The sequence below is a fragment of the Astyanax mexicanus genome, chromosome 9 (genome assembly GCF_023375975.1).
Source record: "Astyanax mexicanus isolate ESR-SI-001 chromosome 9, AstMex3_surface, whole genome shotgun sequence".
NCBI lineage: Eukaryota > Metazoa > Chordata > Actinopteri > Characiformes > Acestrorhamphidae > Astyanax > Astyanax mexicanus.
This window is the reverse complement of record NC_064416.1, coordinates 20,522,305-20,547,139: the sequence shown is the minus strand read 5'-3', so window position 1 is coordinate 20,547,139 and position 24,835 is coordinate 20,522,305. Positions and strand designations below refer to the sequence as shown.

Here is a 24,835-nt window from a genome sequence, read left to right as displayed (position 1 = left end):
GGAGACCCCTCCAATATGGCGGCCACGCTCACACGCCAGGACGCTATGTGGCGTCTATGGCTAAAACGGCGTGTTTTACCCAACATTGGTTCCGGCGTGTTTTAGTGTGTGAAGGGGGAACATAAATACAGGAGGACCGGGTTCATTAGCCTAGCCCGTTAATAAAAGTTACGTAAAGATGACAGTAGCGCTTTTTACATAATGAGGCTTATCGGGAGCGCGTCAGTGTGTGAATGGCCGCCAGTGCTCTGCGCCTGACCCGGCCGTGTCTCCGGTATCCCGGCGCTGTGGTTGTGAGCAGGCCCCGCTGTTCGGGGATGGAGGATATGGGTCTGGGCTCGAGTCGCTCTCCGCTGGAGCGGCTGCACTTCGATAATGTCGCGCTGCGGAAGCTCCCGCTGGACCCGTCCGAGGCCCCGGGGGTCCGCACCGTCCGCGGGGCCTGCTTCTCCAGAGTCCAGCCGCAGCCGCTGCAGAGCCCGCGGTTCGTGGCGGTGTCCGGCGCAGCTCTGGGTCTGCTGGGCCTCAGCGGGGAGGCGGTGGAGGAGGACCCGCTGGGGGCTGAGTATCTGAGCGGCTCCAGGCTGATGCCAGGCTCCGAGTCCGCGGCGCACTGCTACTGCGGACATCAGTTCGGCCAGTTCGCCGGGCAGCTGGGGGACGGAGCGGCCTGCTACCTCGGGGAGGTGAAAGCTCCGGCTGACCAGAGCCCTGAGCTGCTGAAGGAGAACCCCAGCGGAAGGTGGGAGATCCAGGTGAAGGGTGCTGGACTGACTCCCTATTCCAGGTAACTTAAACATGTTAACTAGGGCTGCAACTAATCTGCCGATTTTTTTTATTCTGATTAGTCGATTAGTTAACGAGTCAACGAATATGTTTTTATTAAGATTCAATATTTTATTTGTCACGTCACAGAGTAAGTTACAGGTGTATAGGTGTGTGAAAAACCTGGGTGCAGGTTCTCACTAGTATGTACAGAACAATATTTACAACAGAGTAGAGTAATAAAATAAAATTTACATTGTATACAGCATACACAATAACAATACACACTAACTTACACTACACACTAAAAAAACAGGGGTATGATATAAGTACTTTTATGTACTCAAAGAGACAATTTTCGTAATTGTACCCTCAAAGGTACAATATTGGTCTTTACAGGGTCAGATATGATCCCTCTGAAGTACAAAGTCTTTCCGAACAGATTTGTACCACTTTACCAGCTAAAAAGTACATTCTGTATTCTGAATCACTGTACTATAGTAAACAATATTAATTATAGATTTTTCATTTGAAAGCCAGACAATTTTGGATCATCAAGTTCTTGACACACATTCAGTTAATGAAATTATATTGCAATATATTTCAATACTGTAAGCAAGGTGATACCTTGTGATTATTAAAAATCTAATTTTAGGGAAACTTAAAAAAAATGTAACTGAAAAGAACAACCTAATGTTTATAAAATCTGAGGAAAAGAAAAGCTTTCTTTTTATTGAATCAGCCTATGTCAAAAATGTGACTTAAGCTTATTTAATATGCTTAAATCAAAAATTAAAAATAATTTAGGCACTTTAAGAGTTTTTTTTAACTAATTTAAATGTGAAATGTACTTATAATTAGTTTGATAACATGTGGTGTTTTCACTTTTGGTGACTATGCTACATGTGTGACCTGACTGAGTGATTAAGCAGCCCTTCAACTGCTCAGTATTGAAAGAGGCTGTGCCCACTGCAACATGTGGTCTATGCAAAAGAGTAATATAGTATTAGAGATCACTACATATGTTTTAATGCCAATAATGTTATGAACTATCTCTTTCTTATAACGTGTTGTTGAACAAACCTGTATCCTCTTCCGCACTCTCACTTTTCAGGCAGGCAGATGGGCGTAAAGTTTTGCGTTCCAGCATCCGTGAGTTTCTGTGCAGTGAAGCAGTCTTTGCACTTGGTGTGCCCACCACTCGAGCTGGCTCTGTAGTGACCTCGGATTCACGGGTCATGAGAGATGTGTTTTACAGCGGCAGTCCCAAAATGGAGAGGTGCTCTGTAGTGTTGCGTATTGCGCCCACCTTTATCAGGTAAGAATTTTAAATGTATAAGTTTAAAATACACAATACACTTAATAAACAATACACAATGTACTCAAAAACACAAAGTTTTACACTATCAATTATGTACAGTAATCTGCATTAGATCTGTGCGTTTAAACATTTTCACCAGAGAGGTCTTTAACTTCTTTAACCAATTCTTTAATTACCTTTGTTGGCTTTATGCAGGTTTGGTTCTTTTGAGATCTTCAAACAGATGGATGAGTTTACAGGACGACAGGGACCCAGCTATGGACATGATGAGATTAGAACTCAGATGTTGGATTATGTCATTGAAACCTTCTACCCAGAGATCCAGCAGAGCCACTCAGACCCAGTGGAGCGAAACATTGCTTTCTTTAGAGAGGTAGTGCAATAGAAGCATGCTGGTAAACATTACCTGCATTTCGTTTATAATATATAAATGTGAGAAGGGATAACCGTTAACCTGCCATGTTTGCTCTGTATGTGAGAAAAAGGAAAACGTTGTTATGGAATACTTTTGTGACAAGTGAGTACAATGCCTTAAAAATGCCTTATGTCTTTGCACACCTACATTTGGCATCTTTATTCAAATTAACTTGCTTTTTAAATTTTCTAAATTGTCTAAACACAGATTAGCAAAGGGATGAAGGTGTGCTTTTCTTCGGTTATCCAGCAGAGGGCGACGTTTTCCTCAGTGTGTATTTTGCATGATCTGTTCTTCATTCAGTCCTGAGCAATTGTCCAGTCAAAGAAAAATCCTATGACATAATACTTCCACTGCCACCACCACCATGCTTCACATTGACCATGTTATATTTTGCTGTGGTGATAATATCTAAAAATAGCTCACATCTGACAACACAGCTTCAGCCCATGGTGCAATACAAGCTAGATTACTGTTGATTGCACTATACTTCAGATATATTGAGAGATAACCTGGTGGTAGTGAAGCATTAAAAATGTGACAGCAACTTTGGAGTAATGTTGGAGTATGTTGTTGATAATGGAGATTTCTTCCAGAATTGTGTTAGATGAGGGAGGTGTCAGGGGAGACATACTCTCTAAACACAGAGACAGAGAGACACAGAATAATTCATGACTCTGTGTCTTTATGCACACCTTCTTTTCAGTTGGATATCATTAATCACCTCTGCTACCAGGGCCACAAGTCCTTTTTGCCATGACAGGGTTATTATATAATTTGTGAGGCAAGTATCCAACAAAGTGTACTTAAATGATAATACAACAGATTATATGACTGCTCGTTATGTTCAGTGTGATCAGCATATTTATCATTACTGAAAATTACTGAAATTATAAAATTTATAATAAACCCAATTTAAGGCAACTTAAGTGGCACTGCTGTCTAAGTGCCAAAACACACAGTTGGCTTTGCTTTTTCTGGATGAGCAGGATGCCCCTCCTTTATCTCCCAATCAGAGAGTCAGCCATCTGTTGTTATCTGATGTAGCAGAAATAGCAGTTAGCATGTTCAGATATATTTAATGGCAGTTAGCCTGTTGTGTGATTTGGATGATTAGTTGTACTTGTTCCTAATTAGTTTCTAATGTTAACTCTATGGGGTTTGTCACTTATTTACCCAGGTAATTTGCTAATTAAAATCAGAATATGAAGAATATGTGTGTGTTTAATTTTTTGTTGAATGTTGGATTGTGTAAATGCTGTACACCTGAAGTGTGTTTATTTTTCAGGTGATGCTGAGAACAGCCAGGCTGGTGGCCCAGTGGCAATGCGTGGGTTTCTGTCATGGAGTCCTTAATACAGATAATATGAGTATTCTTGGGCTCACATTGGACTATGGACCCTTTGGCTTCATGGACCGGTAAGGTCTTACACCAGCTGCTGCTGTTTTTTCTCATTAATGGATTAAATGTAGTAGCTGTGCCGGTGGCATTCTTATTGCTACATAAGTAATAAATGGCCGTTAAAATAGATTTGATTATCCCAGTGGACTTGTTAGAGTGTTTTTCTCCATGTTACAGTTCAGTGGATAATTTTAAGGTAAAAAGCAGGCCTGTTGTGATAACTATTCTTGTTTGAATTGTTTCTTACTATAGAAAAGATAATATATAGTAGCATAGTAATGTAATTACACCCCTTAAAATAAAATAAAAAAAACGTTTAATTAATAAGAATATTCAAGCATTGGAACTGGAATATAAAAAAGTGAAAATGCTAAATAAAATGTAACTGTAAATAAAACAAAACCAGTTATTTTAACAAAATTAAAAAGTAAACACAATCTCAAAGTCAGCTAAAATTGTAGTCATTGTATGTAATGTACGTTAAATTATAAATCATGTAAATATTTTTTATTACTCATGCAGGCTACTGTACTTTTTTCCCCTCTATTCTCTTTCTCCCACTGAAGTTTCGACCCAGACTTCATCTGTAATGCCTCTGATAATTCTGGGCGTTACTCATACAAAGCCCAGCCAGCCATCTGCCGCTGGAACCTGGCTCGCCTAGCAGAAGCCCTGAGCCCAGACTTGCCTTCAGCACGAGCTCAGGATGTGCTGGATGAGTACCTGCCCCTATTCAACACATTCTATCTTCAGAACATGAGGAAAAAGCTGGGTCTGCTGAAAAAGGAAGAACCGGAGGATGAGACCCTCATCACAGACCTTATGCAGACTATGCACAACACTGGTAGGATGTGGAGATAGGACTTTGATTTGTGTCATTTAAGGAGCAAGTGTGTGTGTGTGTATATATAGTCTACATTCATATTTTAAATAATCACCTTCAGGTGCCGACTTCACCAACACCTTCCGCAGTTTGAGCCAGATCAGCTGTCCTTCAGAGGGAGAGGCAGTGGACCAGCCTGAGGCTATCAAGCAGGCAACAGAGCTGCTCCTGCAGCAGTGTGCCTCCCTAGAGGAGTTGAAAGTTGCCAGTAGACCGACTATGGACCCTCGGTAACAATGCTATTCATTTAATCCTTTTGATCCACTATGACTTTTTTTTCCCACTAAATCAAATGGTGTTGAAGAAAAATTTGAGACCATTGTTATAAACACTGAAGATGAAGTATAACACAGCTGAAATAATTCTGCATGGAGAAGTGGAAAAAAAAACCTTTTCCCAGTTGATGTCAGGGACTGATAGATGGATATAGAAAACATCTAATTAGAGCACCAGGCCATTGACTGGCTTGAACTAGGCCCTTAAACCTCACTGCTCCCCAAAAAAAACCTTTGCAGATGCTGCAGTGATGTCTGTCTGTCTGTCGACGTCTGTCTGTCTGTCGGTGTCTGTCTGTCTGTCTGTCTGTGTCCGTCCTAACTGTTCCTCACAAGAAGTTTGCATTGATTATTTTTTACATTTCAAAACTTTTGTTTAAAAATTAAGTTTTGTTTCTTTGGTTATATAAGATCTGTCAGTACTGTTTAAAAGAAGCTTAAATGGCCATATTACATGTTCAAAAAGGTTTTCAAAGGAGCTTCTAATCTTTTCACGTGACTGAATTGACGACAGGGGTAGAATAGTTCTTCAAATTTCACCACTGAGGAAACAGATGTATTGTATCACATCCTGTGGTTTATTGTGTTCAACAGTTCTGGAAATCTCTGGCAGAATAGTCACTAATCTTTAAAAAGCATATGTGAAATGAATAAATAGTTCTAAACATCTTAAATAGACTGTTTCCTCCCTGGTTATAACATTAAGTTCAGAAACTTTCACTAGATCTACCCAGAGCAAGTGAAATGTATTATTATTATTATTATTATTATTATCACTAACTGACTCTTTTTGGATCATTCACCTTCAGTGAGTTGGCAATGCTGCTGTCCATGGCCCAGAGCAACCCTGCACTCTTCAACATTTTGTCAGATCGGACGACAGTAGCTCAGCAGCTGCAGAAGCTCTCTAGGTTAAAAGAGCTTCTGGAAACTACAGAGGAGGAGCTGAAAGCCAAGCAGACAGAGGACTGGACCTGCTGGATACAGAAGTACAGGTGCAATCAGGAAGGATGCCCTTTACAGAGGGTCATATAGAGCAAAGTTGGTGCTAGGCAACAGCCAGTTGTTTAAAAGCCCAAGTGATAAAAGACTCAGGGGTTTCATTAATTGTAGCAGATGGTACAAAGCCAGAACAAACATGTTAAAGAACATGTTAGTGTTCCCTTGAGAATGTTTTGGAATAGTGACTAGTATGCTTTCTTTACCAGAGGGAAATATTCATAAACATGTATAAATAGTCTTGCGCAAAATGATTGCATACCTGGTTTAATCCATTTAATAAAAAAGAGATGTATATGCTTATATTAAGAAATATTACAAATAAGTGATTTCAAAACCTTAAAGTAAGTCTTGAATCAAGTAAAATCCCTGATAAATCTTAAATTCAGGATAACTTGACTGGTCAGTTTTGTTGCTTATTTTAAGTTTAAAATACTTTGAAATAGGGTGAACATTCTAAATGAGACTGATTTAAGGTTATGGGTCAATGTTCCTAAAATAAGCAAAATAATCTTAAACTTGCAATGCTTATCAAGACAAAAATCTTAGAGAAAGTAAAATTTGATAATTAGGTAATTTCACTTGCTAAGATTTTTCCTAGTTTTGTTCACTAGCTTAATTTATCATGTAAAGCAAATAAATCAAAATTGCACATAAAATAATTTAGGAATAACCTTTAGATTTTTTTATATTTGTGCTATAAACTGTGCATTTTTTTTTAGATTAAAGTTATTCCCTTTAGATACCTTTATCACTTGTTAACATGCTGTATTAGGAAATCAATGAAAATATTCAGTTTGTCCAGAAGAACCTAAAGTAGTGGAGAAGACTGTATTTAATTCTACAAACATTTTTACATGCTACCTCTGCTTGTCTCCAGGCAGCGTCTTGCTCGTGAGTGTGAAGGAGTGAATGACATAAAGACTGTGCAGGAGGAAAGAGTGAGGGTGATGGACAACACCAATCCACGTGTGGTGCTCCGGAACTACATTGCCCAGAATGCGATTGAGGCAGCAGAAAATGGGGACTTCTCGGAGGTAGAGCTTTCTGCAAAATTTTGTCATTACAATGTAAGATTGATATAAAAAAATGTGATTTAGGAAGACTTGCCTATACTCATGCAGCATTCCATTTAATCTATAATGTACGAATTTCCTATTTTCTAGTAGCATTCTTTTAACTGGAATGGTCCTACAAGTTGAACTTCCCAAACCCCTACAGGACCACCACAGAGCAACTATTATTGGGTCGTATTGTTTAGGGTTTAACAGTGCAGTAACACTGCACATGGTGGTATATTGGCATCTCTTTTACTGGTACCATTGGAGCAGTGCTGCTGGAGTTTTTTTTTTTTTTTTTAACACCTCAGTTACTGCTGGACTGAGAATAATCCACCAACCAGAAATGACCATCCAAGCCTCCTTTTATTGTATATTTTTAATTTATTAATCAAAATTTCCTCTTTAACAGGTTCGGAGAGTTCTGAAAGTACTGGAAAAGCCATTTTGTAAGCAGGAAGGCTTGGAGCAGCCGGGCTGGATGGGCCGAGGAGGTTCGGTGGAGTCTGGAGAACGGGACGAGGGCGAGCAGGGGGAGGCTGAGACTGAGGTGGAAGGTGGAGGAGCAGAGAGCAGAGTGTTTGTCCCTTATGACAGCAAGCCCCCAACCTGGGCAAATGAAATCTGTGTTACCTGATCATCCTAAAGCCTTCAGGATGTACGTCTAGTCTAGCCCATGTACACAGGGCATGGAGAGTGATTCACATCTCTGTGGGCTGGATAGATGTTCCTGAAGGCTTGTGAGGTACTAAGCCCCTGTCAGACAGTTTTAAATATACAGACGTTCACTTCCGCTATGTTAAGTGATATTTTCTTTGAATGGAACTAAAATTTCAGAGAGTTACGTTTTATTATGATCTCTGTTATGAAGTGGGATGTTCAGAGACTGAACTATCATAGATGGCTATGTTCGTCTGTATGCTTTTGACTGGTTATAAATGACGACTTAGACCACCAGTCTTATATAGGCAGGTCTCAGTCTGAAAGACAGGGGTTGCAGTACAGAATAAACCAAAGATAGAATGAGTATAAGTGTGTATGTGGGAGAGAAGAATCTTAAGTCTTAAACGCACAAATTAGTGAGCACTTATGCTCCAAAACATAAGCGCACAGTTTATTTTTTATTAATTTAATCTCATATGCTACAGTAGTAGTGTCTATGCAATGCAGATTTGTAAATAATATTACAGAACATTACGCACAAGAGCTTATCCTGAAAAATGTACAAGGTGTTTGTAATATTAATATAAAAATAGAACACATGCCTAAACTGAGACATCTGCGGGAAATCTAAGGCTAAATTTACACAACAAGTAAAAGTGGCCCAGATCTTATTTTCTTACCAATTTTTTTATATTAAGGCTGTCCACACTTTTATTTTAATGTGACCTCCATGAGACATTTTACTTTTTTTTTTTTTTTGTTCATCTGTACACATGCTCTGTGCTTTTGTGTTCATCTTTTCTGGAATCCCAAGAGCTGTCAGTAAATTCTGTTGGCTGACAGCTGGGCTTTTTTTTCTTGTTTTGTGTCCCTTATTTCTCAGTGGTGTTTATTTCTCATTAGAAGGGAGTTTAAAGGGAGACTTCACTTCAGTTATTTAGGAAGTGTGTTATAAGATTGTCCCGCCCTTGAAACCCTTGCTCACTACTACTGTCTATTTTTCCTTCTGTTCATTGCCCTTGTTCCTTTCCCTTAATATAAAAGTTGCATGAATTCTGATCAAGCTGTTCATACTGTTTGCTATTGCTGGAAAAAGTGATGTCAGCACTGTCACACATGTGACACATCTGTGTTACATATATTAAAAGACAGATTTGGCCATTTTTACCTGCTGTTTAAACATAGCCAAAGATAAGCAGGTTTATGTTAAAAGAATCACAGTGACGCTAAGCATTTTTAGAAATAAAAACTTAAAGAATGCTGTCAGTTGGTTTTATGTCTGATTTATACATTCAGGGTCTCCATGCATCTTTTTGAGTCGAAGTTATAGAACATATATACACATATATGTGAGACCTCATCTCCTTTAATGAACTATCAAAATAGATCACATTGTGCTTGATTTCTGTTAGGTTCTAAGAAGTCAGCAGGGGTAAGACCCTTCGCTCAAGACCCAACTCACAAAAAAATGCTACTAAAAATGGTACTAACTTGACTATTTTATTTAATTAAGGAAGCCCTAGCCAACCAAGTATTTATACAAATCTGAAAAGGGATACAGGCTCTGGTACGACTTTTCTACCAATGTGGAACATGGTTTGCAAAATTGGTTCAGAATTTGCCTAATTTTGAACCAGTTTGTGCATTTTCACAAAAAAAGGTTCTGGATCCTAAAAAAAATTGTGTCCAACTGCAACTGCAGAATAATAGGTTTTGTGCAAACAGAGAACTGATTTGCAACTCCCTCTGTTTATGTAATCTGTGACATATCCTCTGTTGCACTAAAACTGTTGAAAATGCAGGCTGCTTCACTGACAAGCAATAAGGTTTTTTAGCTTGAACAAAACCAGTGCAAAAACAGAATTATTTTGTCATTATGTCCAAATAGAAGAAATTCCCTGTACTGGTATACCAAAATACCAACATTTCTTGTTAACAATTCAATAAAGTCAGAGACGAGGCTACACAAATAGCTAATGAAGACACATTTGAAAAATAAGTAAATAAATAAATTCAAGGTTCCAGGACTTTTGGAATGCTCCGTGGACTGGCTGCTGCTGAATACATCTACAAATTTTTTTTTTTAACCACACAGTTATGAGAGCTTTCTGCCAGAAGATGTAGTCATTAGGTGGTACCTGGCTTTCCCTGGGCATTTTGACCCTCAACCACAATGCTCCTCCAGTCAGTGGGTCCACAGTGATTGTCAGTCACTCCCCACCTTCTCCTGGCTTCCAGCTCAACTCCTCCCATCTTCTCTAGAGCCAGCAATAGGCTCGTTCAGTGGCCCCACAGTGATTCTTAGGGCAGTAACAATCCTTCACAATGACTGTGCTATCTGTGCTTCATACTACCTTGTTCTGACTATGCTTCATATTAACTAGTTCCTGTTAAATTTGGTGCAAAGCAAACACAACGTTCTATAAAAAAAGTAACCAACATGTCAAATATGGTGGTGATAGTGTTGATTTCAGTCAAGATAATGTAAAGCTTCCAGCCCTGGAATGCTTGCCACAACTGAAAAAAAAACACATTAATTCTGCTCTTCCTCTTTACCGTTATTTGCTGCAGGAGAATATCTGCCACACGTTTACTTAAAGGAAGAATATGGTTGCAGCTGTGGCTGCTGAAGGTGACACAACCAGTTATTAAGTTTAATTACGTATTTCACAATTGTGGCAAGGCTTTCTTCTTCCCCAATCAAAAACGACATTTTTCTTCTGTTTGAGTGTAATATTCTTGTAATGTATGACATGTATGCAGCTGTGGCCAAATACACATAAAGTCCTGTAAAATAATGATGTTTTACGTTTGAATAGTTAGTTGAGTTAGTTTACGTTTTCTATGGTAGCATAGTGTTTCCTTCATAGGTATAATGTTGCAGTGGTCTACATTTTAAATGGAACAAATGAAATCCCTGTACTGGTTCTCCCTTCGTCCTAAAGGAAAAGCCTTTTTAAATGCTGTTAAAGCACTTTTGGTAAGACTCATTGAAGGTAGTCCTTATTTAGTATAGAGAGGAATGTCTGTGCCCAGAGGCCTGCGAGTTGGAAACATGTTACTACAGGCCTCCTAGAGCACAACATGGGTTTTAAAAAGGCTAAGAAAAGAGCAACTGCAAGAAACAGAGAGAGGATTGTCATCTGTGTTCTTTTGATCAAAATAACTTGAAAGGTAGGAATGGGTCGATCAATACTGAAGTATTGATTTCCCTTTGACTTTGTTGTCCTTTAATCTCTTTAAAACCACTACAGTTATTAGTCCTCTTCTTGACATGGATTCAAAACGATGTTGGAAAAGTCTTTAAGATTCTTGACTGTGTTTTCCTCCGGTAAATCAGTCTGGTAAATTCTATACACTGTTTTGCTGGAAAATCCTGGAGATCAACAGTCTATAGCCGCAGGTCATACACTGCGCTGCATCACTGCTACATGATTGTCTGATTAAACTAGATTAGATTGGATTAGATTAGTCATAGACTTAATCTTTGGCTGTTTAAATTATTATAAAACAATTGCAATACGTATAATTACCAAAGTGAAAACCAGTTTGCAATAAAAAGTAATTTTTTCTATAATTATTACTAAAAACTTATGTTGAAAGATTATGTAAAATTACGCAATATTAATGGTATGCAATATTAAAACAAATTTAAAACAAAACTGTAAGATATGTATCTTAGATACATAAATTATATTATTTTTATATTATTATTAATAACATTTATTTATATTACATTATATACATTGTACATACATACACAAATTAAAAGCCCTCCCCCCCCCAAAAAACGGACAAAAAAGGATGAAAATTATATAGACAAAATGATTAATATTTACCTATTTTATAAACACACATCTCTTTCATAAACATATATTTATATATTTATTTGATTTTGTTCAATGTGTATGTTCACGTTTATTTTTGTCTATAAGTATATATGTATTAGCATGTGAATACTATGTATGTATAAGGAGTCTGGTCCAGCCCTAGTGTTAGTGAATGGGGAAAGTCTCTGGCCTTAAGCTCAGTGTACTGGTTTCTGCTCACAGTGACGTGTTCGCCAGTGTGACTGTGCAGAGCTGTGCTGTGCTCCGCTGCTGCTGGGAGCGGCTTGTTTAGAGCTGCTCAGGTACTCAGGCGGACTGAAGGTGTGTTCCTGCTGAAAATCACGGCGTTGAGACTGAGAGACCGGCGCTTGTTGGGAAGCAGCACTTTATCAGAAGGATGACCAGCCGCTCCAGACCTGGCTATTACCGGCAGGAGGTGAATAAGACCGTGTGGGAAGTACCTGAGCGCTACCGGGACCTGCGGCAGGTGGGGACGGGGGCGTACGGTACAGTATGGTGAGTGTTTCTCCGGAGGACACGGTGAGATGGCCTACAGACAGGCGGGTATTAGCTCTGTTACCGTTTACAGCGGTAGAAGAGGGTGGTGGTCGTGCTGTGAGGGCTTGTTGACTGCGTGTTGAAGCTGTAGAGCAGCGTGGTATTTATGGCTCTGTGTAGCAGCAGTGCCCTGCACTTATTTCCTGTTTCGATTCAGGAGGTTTTAGGCGAGGTCACGACAACCCAGTTGAGCTGACAGTCCAGACTCAACTCAGCCAGAACGTAAACAGGACACAGAAAGATTACTGGCCTTTAAAAACTTCTCCTGTTTCAGGGTTGCCAGGTCTTTACAGGGCTAAGTGGCTCATGTATGGGTGAAACATGGGGTAGGTGGGCTAGATAAAAACAGGAGGGGTTAAAATTGATTGGCCAATCACTAACAACCATTTGTGGTAGATTCATCCGTCATGCAACCTGTAGGCATGTATTAGAGGTGGGCGATACCGGGAATTTTGGTATCGATCCGATACCAAGTAAACGCAGGGCCAGTATTGCCGATATCGATACTGATACCGATACTTTTTAATATTTAAGCTTTATAGATCCAAATGATCCAAAAACCTAGGATATAATTTCACCAAACATTGTAAGTGATAACAAAATACTTTAGTATCACAATCAACATTTTTTGTTTAAAAACAATGGAACAGTAACAAAACAAAGTTTAAATATAAAATAAAAAAAAATAAATAAATAAAATAAAAATTCTCCCCTCACTAGACATCTTTTCTAGTTCTTTGTTTCTTTGTTTCTTTTTTTAATAGAATTGTCATTTGGAAAAACAATAAAAAATAAGGAATTGTCTTCCTTTCAGTGCAATTCAAATGCAAGTTTTTCTTAAATAAACAGTGTAAAAAAATATCACTCAACACAAATCTCCTGAGGTAGAGGCGTGTCGACTCGAGGAGAGCGCTGAGTGGGCGGGGCCAGGCTGAGCCTACCTGCGTGGCGGTTTGGCTGGCTTTGCTGAGCCATGTGACGCATGTGCAACAACAAGAGACCAGAGAGTAGACTGTGGTGAATCTCGTGCGAAGCAGTCAGTGCGTGCGGCAGAGAAAAAAGCTTGAATATCGATATTTTTACACGAGTATTGCTCAATACCAGCGTTGGTATTGATATTATTGATATTCGGATCGATCCGCCCACCTCTAGCATGTATTCTTCTTCCCAGTTGGGCTACCCACACCTGGGTTACTTGTTATTTTGGTTAAAATTTCCTTAGTGACCAGTCTACAGACATGTATAAAGTACTAGAGACCCAGAAATTACACAAATTGCAAGTGCGCTTTTTAAAAAAAGTGACTTGAGTAGAAGCCTAAGTGTTCTTTAAGCACTACACTTTATCTATTATGGAGATATTTTCACTAAATGAATTCTCATATCCTACATATTCGTTTCTGCATATCAGTCTACTTTTTACATTTATTACATTTAGCTTATGCTCTTATCCATAGGTTATTCCTAGTACAGAGGTGGGCTAATGTAGTGTTAGGAGTCTTGCCCAAGGACTCTTTTTGGTGTAGCACAGCGTACCACCCAGACCATTGTGACTTAATTTTAGTATGGCAACATGATATACAGTCTTTTTTAATTGTGTAAAAATAGTGACTTTTTTTGCATGGGCAACACTATGCCCCAAATGCTAGCATTGTAAGTCTGCTGGGAGCATTAGCTAAAAGCGCTGCATTTCAGAATGCTGTGGGAAACCAGAAGTGGACTATTCAACAAAGGTTTGTACTATTTATTATGTTTCACTACATCCCAAGTACATTTCACACTGAATTTCTCCTTACATGTTTAATGCTAATGTATTTAACATTTTTTGTACTTAAGCAGTGCAAATAGTTCTAGTTATTTTAAAATGTACTACTCAAGTACAGAAACTAAACATACACGTATTGTGTTATGTAGTTATTACAGAAAGCAGTAAAATGTTAGCAGAATGAAAGGCAGAACAGAATAATTCTCAGTTACAGTGGTACCTGCCTGACAGCAAGTGAACAGTCAGTTCTACCAGAAGACTTACCAGCCAATTATACATGAGAAAAACTTCCAATATAAAACTAAATATTAGGAATTTGTTAGATATAAAAATGTAAGGTTTAGAAATGTTCATGGGATGGGACAGTGCAGAGCATCTACTGCTCTGACTTTAGTAATAATATGGGTTTGGGATGATTCCAAGGCGTTTTAGTACTATAGTACAGTAGCGAAGTATTCCTACTTCGTGACTATAGATCTCTGCCAGTCAAAATACAATATAAAGGTTTGAAGATTCTGCTATGTAGAAGAATTTAATTTAACATAAGTTCTTTTTTTTAAAAAAAAAAGCTTGTATAAAACTTACCATGGACAGTAGTGGAATGTAAACACAAAAAGCTCAAGCTGTAGAGAAACATTTAAATGCCTAAACACTAGGTAAAGATTTCCCAAAACATGGATTGAACATCCTGTTGAAACATCCAACTCAAGACTATCTTTTGCTGGTATCTGATTTTAGATGAAATAGTGTTTGTTGCTAAAATTGGTAACCAGATTAATTAATGCAAGTTAACCATCTTTTGACCAGCACAGTGCGTAGCATAATACATTTTCAATGTAATGTATGTACAGTAAGTAGAAATGGAGGACATTGTTGACCTTTGGAACAGTATATAAATTAGTTAGTAACAAAATGTGTTGTATCCCTTCTGTTCTTGCTGATCAACCAGCTTGGTTTTGCTGGTAATGGTATATTTGATCAGCTTGGTTATGATGGTCAGCCAGCATAGTCAAGCTTGGTCATACTGCTTATCTAGCATGTTTGATAAGTTGCTCATGCTTGTAGACCAGCTAAACCTTCAAACTTAAAATAACATACCCTGGTTAAATTCTTAGCTGGTTAAGTGGGCCATGCTGTTTTTCAGCAAGAGTCCTTGACTATTTCACCATTTTGACTGGACATTTTCCATGTGTTACTGGTTTAATTGCTTTGTAATAGTAGTCAACATTGTTGTCACCCAGTGTTTCAGGTTTTGTCACCCTTTCTTGCAATAACAGTTTCTAAAGGTTTTACACCTGATGTAGAAACACTGCTGTCAGGATTTGATTGCAGTCAGATAAAAGAGGTCATGTTCTGATTGATGTCAGTTGATTCATTCTAGTCTGATACTCACACTAAATCAGTTCAGTTTGATGATACAGACTCAGGAGCATAAACACAGCTACCACACAGGTCATCCCGGTCATCATCAGGTGTATAGTAAAGGTCCCTAGTCCCGTACTTTGTACAAGGGTGTTAGTCACTTTTCATTGGGTATTTTATAATTGATAGAGGCTTGTGAGGAGATTATTCAAGCTGCCCAGCCAACATGCTGATGTTGGGTTCATATGGGTGGGTTCTGTGTGGGCAAAGGCTATGAGTGAGTTTTTACATGTGTTACAAGAACCCAGATGGCCTTGCCAAATAATGTTTATATGACTACCCATACAAGTTTCATATGGGCATAAAATTTTGTTGCGTAAAAAACTTAAACACATAACATACACTTTATTTTCAGGCTGTCTTTCTGGTCACAGGTCTTGTACAGTCTATTCCTTGGTTGTTGGCCTTGATGGCAAGCTGAATATTTCTTGTTCTCTTTGGGTTTTCAACAGAGCCTGTGTTTTCCAAATAATGGGCTGTGCCTGCAGTTTAAAACTGTGTAACAGGAAATAAAGTAGCAAAATGTATATGGGTCAGTTTTTTTTTTATCCAGGTGAACTGGATGTAGCCTTACAAAATGTCATGTGTTGCGACCATGTTTATTAATTTCCATAATTATTATTTTTTTTAAATGTGTTTATAAAGGTGCTTGCTTAATGGGAGTTTTTGTAAACAGTGATAATGAAAAATACTCTGTAATGTCACAATTGCTTTGTTAACAGAACTTAGAAGACCCCCTCCCCCATAAATCACAAAAATAAATATTATAAAAAAAAAGTATAATCTTAAGCATACCATATTTGTGAATAAGAATTATTCACACACACATATATATATATATATATATATATTTGTATGTATGTGTGTGTGTGTGTGTGTGTATGGTACTACTTATATATGCCTTCTTTTAATACATTTAAACCTTAAAAGAATGCAGTCAGACAGGCATTACGTCATTAAAGCATGTAATAATAAATGGTTGATATAATTTCAGTAATGAATGCCACTTTTATGATGCAATGAAATGTTCTTTCTGTAGTTATGCTCTGGACTGCAGGACTGGGACAAAGGTGGCCATCAAGAAACTCCATCGACCATTCCAGTCAGAACTTTTTGCCAAGAGGGCCTTCAGAGAGCTCAGATTGCTCAAACACATGAAGCATGACAATGTAAATAGCACAAAGCATCACCTCACACACAGCATGCCATTTCTTTGTGTTTTCCTTTAATAGCTGCCTATTTGAATCCTATAAACCTGTTTCTCTTTGTTCTGCTTGCTATAGGTTATTGGACTCTTGAACGTGTTCACTGCAGACCTGTCACTGGACAGATTCCAGGACTTGTAAGCTATGATCTGCCTTTTCTGTTTAATTATGCTTGTTGTATCTTGTTTGGTTTGTCTTGTGTAGTCTGAAAGCCCAAAGTACACTCATAGCATCAGGCACCAGTTATATTATTTATGAAACATGGTCCTTGAGACATCTTTTAAGTAGAGACATAGATTGATATCAGAAGCATAGCTGTTTTAAGAGATAGCCCGATCAAGCATTACATGACTTTCTTGTAGTTAATTTGTAGTTCTTTAATAACAGAATTTAGTCAATCTGTTTCTCTGCATACTTTATTATTCTCTTCTTACCCTGTTCTTCAATGGTTAAGCCCCCAAAGAACCACCACAGAGCAGATATTATTTGGATCAGCACATCAGACACACTGACATGGTGGTGGTGTGTTAGTGTGTGTTGTGCAGGTATGAGTGGATCAGATACAGCAGTGCTGCTGGAGTTTTTAAACCCTGTGTCCACCCACTGTCCTCTCTACTCTTACCTAGCCTCTAATGTATCACTATTAGGGGAAATCATTTGGATATAGGCACTGTTTTAGAACATCGAAGCATCCTCAGTTTTAATTATGCTTATTGCGCAACATTTAGTAGCAGGTAGTTCACTTTTAGCATGTGACTTACCAAGCAAGCGATTTAGCCACATATATACTAACTAATATTCAGAGATGTAAATATTGTACTGTTTTATGTTCATACCCATATCTTTTTCTTTCGCAGCTACCTGGTGATGCCCTTTATGGGTACTGATCTTGGTAAACTGATGAAAATGGAGCGACTTACAGAGGACAGAGTTCAGTATTTGGTGTATCAAATGTTGAGAGGGCTCAAGGTATGCATCTTAAACATATATCTACTGTCTAAGTGAAGTAGGGGTATGCTCAATAGTATTGTATAGAATACGATAATATCAATATAATGTATTAATTTTGTAATTTGTTGTATTTGTTTTTTTGTTTGCTATTTACTGTTAAGCTTTAAGTGTGTTTTTGTGTAACTTTATGTTTACAGTTTATGTGTAAACTTTATGTAACTTTTTTTATTTTGTTAAATTCCCATGTAATATTGTATTTTAGGACCATATCACCCACCAATAGCCTATAGGCTCACCCCTAGGTGTCTTGTTCAAATACACACTTGTGTAATATTTATATCTTGTTTCCAGTATATCCATGCTGCTGGTATCATTCACAGGGTAAGCTGCTTGTTTTTTGATAATCCAGTATATGTGATATAATCAAATAGATAATTCATGTTTTGTTTATTGCTGATAGTTGTATCTTGCAGGACCTCAAGCCAGGCAATCTCGCCATCAATGAAGAATGTGAGCTTAAGGTAGTTCTTATTATGATTATACAGCAGTTAGATCTGTTTTGGATCTGACCTGTATGTAAACCATTAATTGTTAATTAGATGTTCTTTTTCCAAGATCCTGGATTTTGGTCTGGCCCGGCAGGCAGATAGTGAGATGACTGGGTATGTGGTCACACGCTGGTACAGAGCCCCTGAGGTCATCCTGAGCTGGATGCACTACACACAGACCGGTGAGTCACGTGGTTGTGGCTGTGAAGATAATGGGCTTTGGCCTCTTCAGAAATTGATCTGATGCTCTGATTGTAATGTGTAAGATGGAAGTTTTCTGAAGACCTTTAGACTGACGTCAGACGAGACATGAATCACAAGGCCTGCTTCAACTACTCTAACTCAGTGTTGAACTTTTTACTTTGGGTAATAGACTTCTGATTTAATTTGTTGATGCATATTTGCTATAAAAAGCAGTAGTTACAGGTTTTCTGTCTACATCTACCTCTTTTGTTTTCGGTCAGCACTGAGAGAAATGGCATGTCACGTCACACTGCAAAATCACACTCTAACCACAAAATTTGCAGGAACTGTGTGAATATATTTGAATCTGCATGAGACAGATTTTCACAGGACACTATAAAGAACCCCTTTAATTCCATGTTGAGATGTTTTTCATGTTGTGTTAGCAAACATGGTCAACCCATCCCATAATTAGAGGCACTATGTCAGTTTTTGTAGCTAAATATATATATTTTTTATCATTTATTTTACTAGTAACCTTTTATCTTCCTTCTAAATAACATTGCAATTCAACACTTTCTTTTTGGTCCAACTATGTCCTACATTAAGCCTATCTATCGCATAAATTACAGCATTGCCATAGATTTTAATGTAATGAATCAACCCCCTTGATAGTGATATGCATCACAATTTTATGGCCAACACAGCCCTATTCTCTCTGTGGCTGAATTTTTCTGTCACCGGGGGTCTATGGAAATGCAGTATCCTTAACTGATTATCCTTGAATTATCCTTAGCTGATTTTACGTTTTCTTAAAATTAGTAAAACACTCAAAATCACCCTCCTAACCTGGCAATACTAATATAATGAAGTAGCCCTGAAGTGGAACTGGCAAAAAAATGTGATTGACATTTTATTTTATTTTTATTCTTTTTAATAGCAGGTTACACCCCCATAACAGCTATTACTGCAACCAAGTGCTCTCTGTAGCCATTGATTATTTTCACACAATGCTGTGGAGGAATGCTGGCCTACTCCTTCTTGCAGAACTGCTTTAGTTTAGTGAAGTTTGAATGCCTTCAGGCATGAACTGTGCGTTTCAAGTTCTGCCACAGCATTTCAATAGTGGCTAGGTTGGGGGTCGTCTCATGTTCTCTAAAAAAAACACCTTGTTGATTCTAATGAAATCTGGAACAATGCATTTGGACAGATGAATTAGTTCAGGTCAGTCTAATACACCACCACACATTTCATGGCCCACCTGAACATCTAATTAGCCATTTAATGTATAAACAAATACAGCACAACAATAAATGTACCACAACAAATTATTAGGCTTAAATTACCTCTGAAATGTGTTCTTGCATGTAAATATTTGGAGTATCCAAAATTCTGCAGATCTTTTGAAATTATCTTCTTTATGATTTTATGATGTTTTTTTGTAGTTTTTGAATATGGTATAGTGTCTAAAAAGCCTTAACTGTCTTTAATTTTTTTTTTCCTGTCTGTCTTTTTCTTCTCAGTGGACATTTGGTCTGTTGGCTGTATCATGGCAGAAATGCTGATGGGAAAACCGCTGTTCAAAGGGAACGATCGTATCCTTCTGTTTAACAGATTTATCATAAGAGACAATAAACATTAATATAAAACACTATTTTATTATATTTCAATAATTCAAATATTTTAAATTATTTATATTTACATACACAGCTTGTTTTGTCCCTGTAGAGAAATATTGCCAATACAATATGACTCTCTGGAGCAGATAAACTAGAACCTGTTGGCACCGTGTATAATTCCTGGAACCTAAAGGAGTATAAACCCCCCAGCATTAAACTGTTAATTTAGGATAAGTTGGGGAGTTGGGGATGGTATAAAGTTAATACCCTTTATTTTAGACAAAACAATAAATGAGCAGGTGTCCCAATATCAAATACCGATTTAGTGTATTTTGCCCCATTGTCTGATATTACTGTTTTAACTGAAAGCTTGTTTTTGTGATTTGCTTAGTATTTCTACTGTCACATGATGCTACACGGCTAGATCATTTCTAGTATCTCTTGACCCTTGACCTGCTTTCATCAGACCTGGATCAGCTGACAGAAATCATGAAGATCACTGGAACACCCACACAGGAGTTTATCTCCAAACTGCAATCTCAGGACGTGAGACACTCGTTACTCCATTCACAAGCCCACTTGCACTAACTGTATATATTATCAATCTTAAAGGCATATTGATAAAAACAACAGTTAATTTAACTGTAAAAGTTAAAATGCTTTGGTTGTGCAGTTGAATGGGATGAAGAAGATTACCTGCTGTTTGTCATCTCTTCCTGCTGACTCTGTACGCAGCAGTGATCTGATAATGCATGCAGCGTGGAGGTGTGCTGAAAACAACCCTAAGAGAAAACACTGCAACATGATTTCAAGTAAATTAGTCATAAATTAATCATAGGTCTGTCTAAATTATTCTGTCTTTCCACGTTTTGGGCAAAAAACAAGACTTATTATTATTATTTTTTTTTTACCATTTTCTTGTGGGAAAAAAAAGTTTGGTTGTCAAATATTCAGTGCATCCCTAAAAAAATACAACTTTAATGGTGAAATTTTTACAGAAAGGCTCTTTTTCCCTAAAACTACACATCTAATACTAGACGGATCTGGACTATTCTAAACTTCTTTCACTTCTTTCAGGCTAAAAATTACATCCAGCGGATGCCGAAGCTTAAAAAGAAAGATCTTCAGGCTTTGATGCCGGGTGTCAATCCTCAAGGTAAAAACGCCAGTATGAAAGTATTTGAAACTGTAGTTCTCTGCACATTACAGATCAATGCTCTGAGCACTTCAAATGCATAGTGCGTCATAGTGTCTTAGAAGTAATACTTCTAAAGTGGACTTATGTTTTTAAGCCCTGCTATTTTAAGAGAACAAGAACTATGATAAGTGTGTGTGTTCTGTGTTGCTTGCAGCAATCACTGTGCTGGAATCGATGCTGCTGCTAGACCCAGACAGCAGGATAAGGGCAGCTGAAGGCTTGGCTCTGCCCTACTTTGCTGAGTTCCGTGAACCCGAGGAGGAGACTGAGGCCCTGCCTTATGACCACACTCTGGACAACGCAGAGCAGTCTCTGGCCCAGTGGAAAAGTATGCAACAGGGTTTTAGTGCACATATGCAAAAGCATGCTTTTTGTGTCTGAAGATTGTTGTTGTACTTTTGTACTGGGGGGTACAGATAAGTTGACAGCACATTTTTACGTTGTGTCCAAACTTCCTGATTACCACCAAAATTGATCCAAAGTGGCTCTTGGCAATAACATCATTTTACATTAAGTTTCATTTTTTTTTTCCTTTTCCTCTGAGTTTGATATTTTGAAGAAAAAACAATGTTTTTATGTGATAGTAACAATATGCTTCACTTCAGACATCAGAATCTGCATATGAAATTGCAAAACTAAAGAAGTAGACTTTGGACACCAAACATAGATTCACCCATTACGTTTGAAGTAAAATAACATTGTGTAAATTATTTTTTTTGTAAGAGATTTTTTTAATGCAGGCAAAAAATAGGACTTGCTTTTACATTGTGCTGCTTAAATCTCGTTGCTGTGGTCCTTATCTCTGACGCAGATAAGAGAAGTACGACCCTGTTGTAACATTTGTACCTGGTCAGCATGTACTTAGTGATTACATTGTAATCCTCCCTCCCTTCCCCTCTCTCTATTACCACCTTTCCCTCCCACTCTCTCTCCTTCTCTCCTTCATTCCAGGACACACATTCAACGAGATTCTTACCTTCAAGCCTCCACCAGTAGGGCCTGAGCCAAAGGAGACGTCCCTCTGATCAGAACTGTTGCACCTTTAACTCCTCCCCGTCTTCGACCGAATGTGCCTTTGCGCTGTCTGTGTGCTACTGTATGTCTGCATGTAAGGAATAAGCCATATGTGTGCTTTGTTTACTTCTGTTGTCCAGCATGTTCTGCTGTTGTGGTTAATACTCATGGTGATCATCATCTCCACATGCCTTTATTGCTCAGGTACAGGTACCTAATAAGAATGTAAGGATGAATCACTGTGTAATGATACTGCTTGTTGATTTTAGAAAACACGCTTAAAAACTAAGGTGCTACAAAGGGTTGTTTAAATAATTCAATAGAAGAACCAATTTTGTTTAAAAAAAAAAAAAAAAAACATAATTGTATTTGGCTATGTTCAGACTGCCAGCCCAAATCTGAGTTTTGGCATGTCAAGGTTGATTGATAGTTCATAGTCTGGACAGTCAGAATTGACATAAAATTAGATTTTTGCAAATCCGTTCCAAACCACATTGGCTATGTTAAGATTGCAAGCACAGATACATTTTTTGGAATGTCTAAATTGTATCTTGATTGAATTTTGGTAGTCTGGTCAGCCAGAAACCACATGAAATCTGATTTTAACTAATCAGATCCAAACCACATTGGCTGTCTCTAGACTGCCAGCAAAAATTCTATTTGTGGCATATCGAGATTGTACCCACATTTATTTTTGTATTGTCTGGTCAGCCAGAAACATCATGAAATCCAATTTTGGCAGGTTGGATCCAAACAACGTTGGCAGTCTGAAGCCCACAGCCGATTTTTGGAATATCTTAATTCTATCTAGATAGATTTCTGACAGTCTGGACAGCTGGGAGCTAGGTGAAATCCTATTTTGGCATATCTAGTTTATACCCAGATCGATTTTTGATTTCTGATTTTCCTTTTTTTTTTCAGACCTTAATTGTATCTAGAAAGATTTCTGACAGTCCGGTCAGCCAGAAACCACATGAAATCTGATTTTGGCCGGTTGGATCCAAACCACATTGGCAGTCTAAAAACTGCCAGCGTAAATACGATTTTTGGAATAACTTGATTGTATGCAGATTGATTTTTGATAGTCTGCACATACTGAAACCACATGAAATCAGATTTTATCTAATCTTGTCCAGACCACAGTTGAAGGTGGTTTAAAATGCAATTGTAATCGGATTTTTACAGATGCGTGTCAGTCTGGATGCTCAGATCAGATTTCAACATGTAATTTGCGTCGCTCGCAAAACAACAAACAACAGCTTCATTAAATCCAGGGCGTTGGAAGTGCAGGGGCCCAAAAACAGCTCTAAAGGTTAGTTTATGACAACAATCGTATTACCACAGTAAGCCATGCAGATGCGTTTGTAATGTCCAGATACACAAATTCAACCTGATCACTTGCAAATAACTGGCATTTGATTTGATTTGATTTGATAAAACAAATGCATTTTGACAGCAGTCTGAACACAGCCATAGATATGTATAAACGTGTAGAGTGTAAACAGCATTCTCCAACTTACTCACCTATATTAAAAACATGATTCTATACAGAGCCAAAAGTGTTTTTTTATTTTTGGAAGCATCACTCATTGCTGTAGCTCCAGCTAAAAAGGTGTGAGACATAAGGCGAAACTTGATTTTAATACCTGAATACAACAGATGATAATTAGAACACTGGCATAAATTAATGTATTTGATTATGTGTTTTGTTTTGATGATTCTCTTAAAGAACCTAGTTTACACTCTTGAGTTTGAATTTTCACTCCACGGTCCGTGCATGTGTTTTTTTACATTGTATACATTTGGTCGGGTTAGTTCTGGTTCACCTACGTGGGTTGTGTCCTGCCTTGCAAAATGTTGCCAAGTCAGTCAGTTGTCATTTCAGTCGTTTTGACAATTTATGCCGAATTATGCCTCCCTACCAGAATCTGATTCCCTAGTGCATCTCCATCATACAGCAGTATGTGCGCAACAGATTACCCTCAGATTCCTTTTATTTCTGTTTATAAGTAATGGTTAATCTACTGTTACAGTAGAAACAAGAGTCATGATACAGCACACAAAATCTGCTAAATGCACTCTTCAGACATCTCTGAAAACTGTGTGGGTATGGTAATTATATTCTAATGAATTTGCGTGACTGACAGCTATCTCACTGGCAAATTGCATTACCATGGCAATGCACACAGGCTTGAGAAGGAGAAGCTGCGTTGTTTTCTGGCTGTGCTTTTTTTTTTAGCTTTTTGTTTTAGCTTACACAGACTTGAAGAAAGGGCGGAGCTATAATAGCTTTTAGACCCACTTTTAGACACACCCATTCTACATCCGGAGAAGAGATGCTTGTGATATACAGCAAACATTTGTTAGACTTAAAAAAAATAATATGTACATTTACACAGGTGGACCAAATGAGCCCAATTAACTCAATTAGAAGAACAACTCAGATACCAGAAACCAGCAGCTTTAAACTGCAGTGTGAAGCCAAAACAAACTGGACCAACTATATACAATGTAAAAAAGACTTGAACCTGGTTTGACTCCGGTCCAGACTTTCAGGTGTGAAAATGCCCGGAGACAATCCGTTCAGTTATATATGTAGCTTTGATAAACCACTTTTTTAAAAATACATTTTCCATGTTGTGACCAAGTATCTGACAAATCTCTATTAAAACATGTTCCTTATTAAGATATTTATTTTCATGACTATCTTTTTCATTTTCAAAATAGGTAAATCAATTTCATACCAATTTCAGATTTTTTTACA

The 24,835-nt window shown here is 37.9% G+C and overlaps 2 protein-coding genes across 2 annotated transcripts; both read left to right on the top strand.

Annotated features, from left to right (window-relative positions):
- The first annotated feature begins 41 nt into the window (after positions 1–41).
- On the top strand, positions 42–9,044 carry selenoo1 (selenoprotein O1). The gene is made up of 9 exons (XM_015606154.3): positions 42–787; positions 1,880–2,083; positions 2,282–2,459; positions 3,790–3,920; positions 4,470–4,747; positions 4,848–5,016; positions 5,871–6,056; positions 6,941–7,097; positions 7,531–9,044. Exons 1-9 carry the CDS (start codon positions 234–236, stop codon positions 7,762–7,764), a joined length of 2,091 nt encoding a protein of 696 aa, XP_015461640.2. The 5' UTR covers positions 42–233; the 3' UTR covers positions 7,765–9,044.
- Positions 9,045–11,835: 2,791 nt separating this feature from the next.
- mapk12a (mitogen-activated protein kinase 12a) lies at positions 11,836–24,761 on the top strand. The gene is made up of 12 exons (XM_007250528.4): positions 11,836–12,127; positions 16,393–16,522; positions 16,637–16,695; positions 17,416–17,527; positions 17,861–17,890; positions 17,983–18,030; positions 18,125–18,239; positions 19,764–19,835; positions 20,326–20,405; positions 20,937–21,015; positions 21,212–21,385; positions 22,009–24,761. The coding sequence occupies exons 1-12, from the start codon at positions 12,009–12,011 to the stop codon at positions 22,080–22,082; spliced, it is 1,092 nt and encodes a 363-aa protein (XP_007250590.1). The 5' UTR covers positions 11,836–12,008; the 3' UTR covers positions 22,083–24,761.
- The last annotated feature ends 74 nt before the right edge of the window (positions 24,762–24,835 follow it).

Coding starts and splice junctions, on each gene's coding strand:
- mapk12a (XM_007250528.4), top strand. CDS start 12,009: ATGACCAGCCGCTCCAGACCTGGCTATTACCGGCAGGAGGTGAATAAG. Junction 16,523..16,636: donor AACACATGAAGCATGACAAT/GTAAATAGCACA, acceptor TGCTTGCTATAG/GTTATTGGACTCTTGAACGT. Junction 20,406..20,936: donor CCAAACTGCAATCTCAGGAC/GTGAGACACTCG, acceptor CACTTCTTTCAG/GCTAAAAATTACATCCAGCG.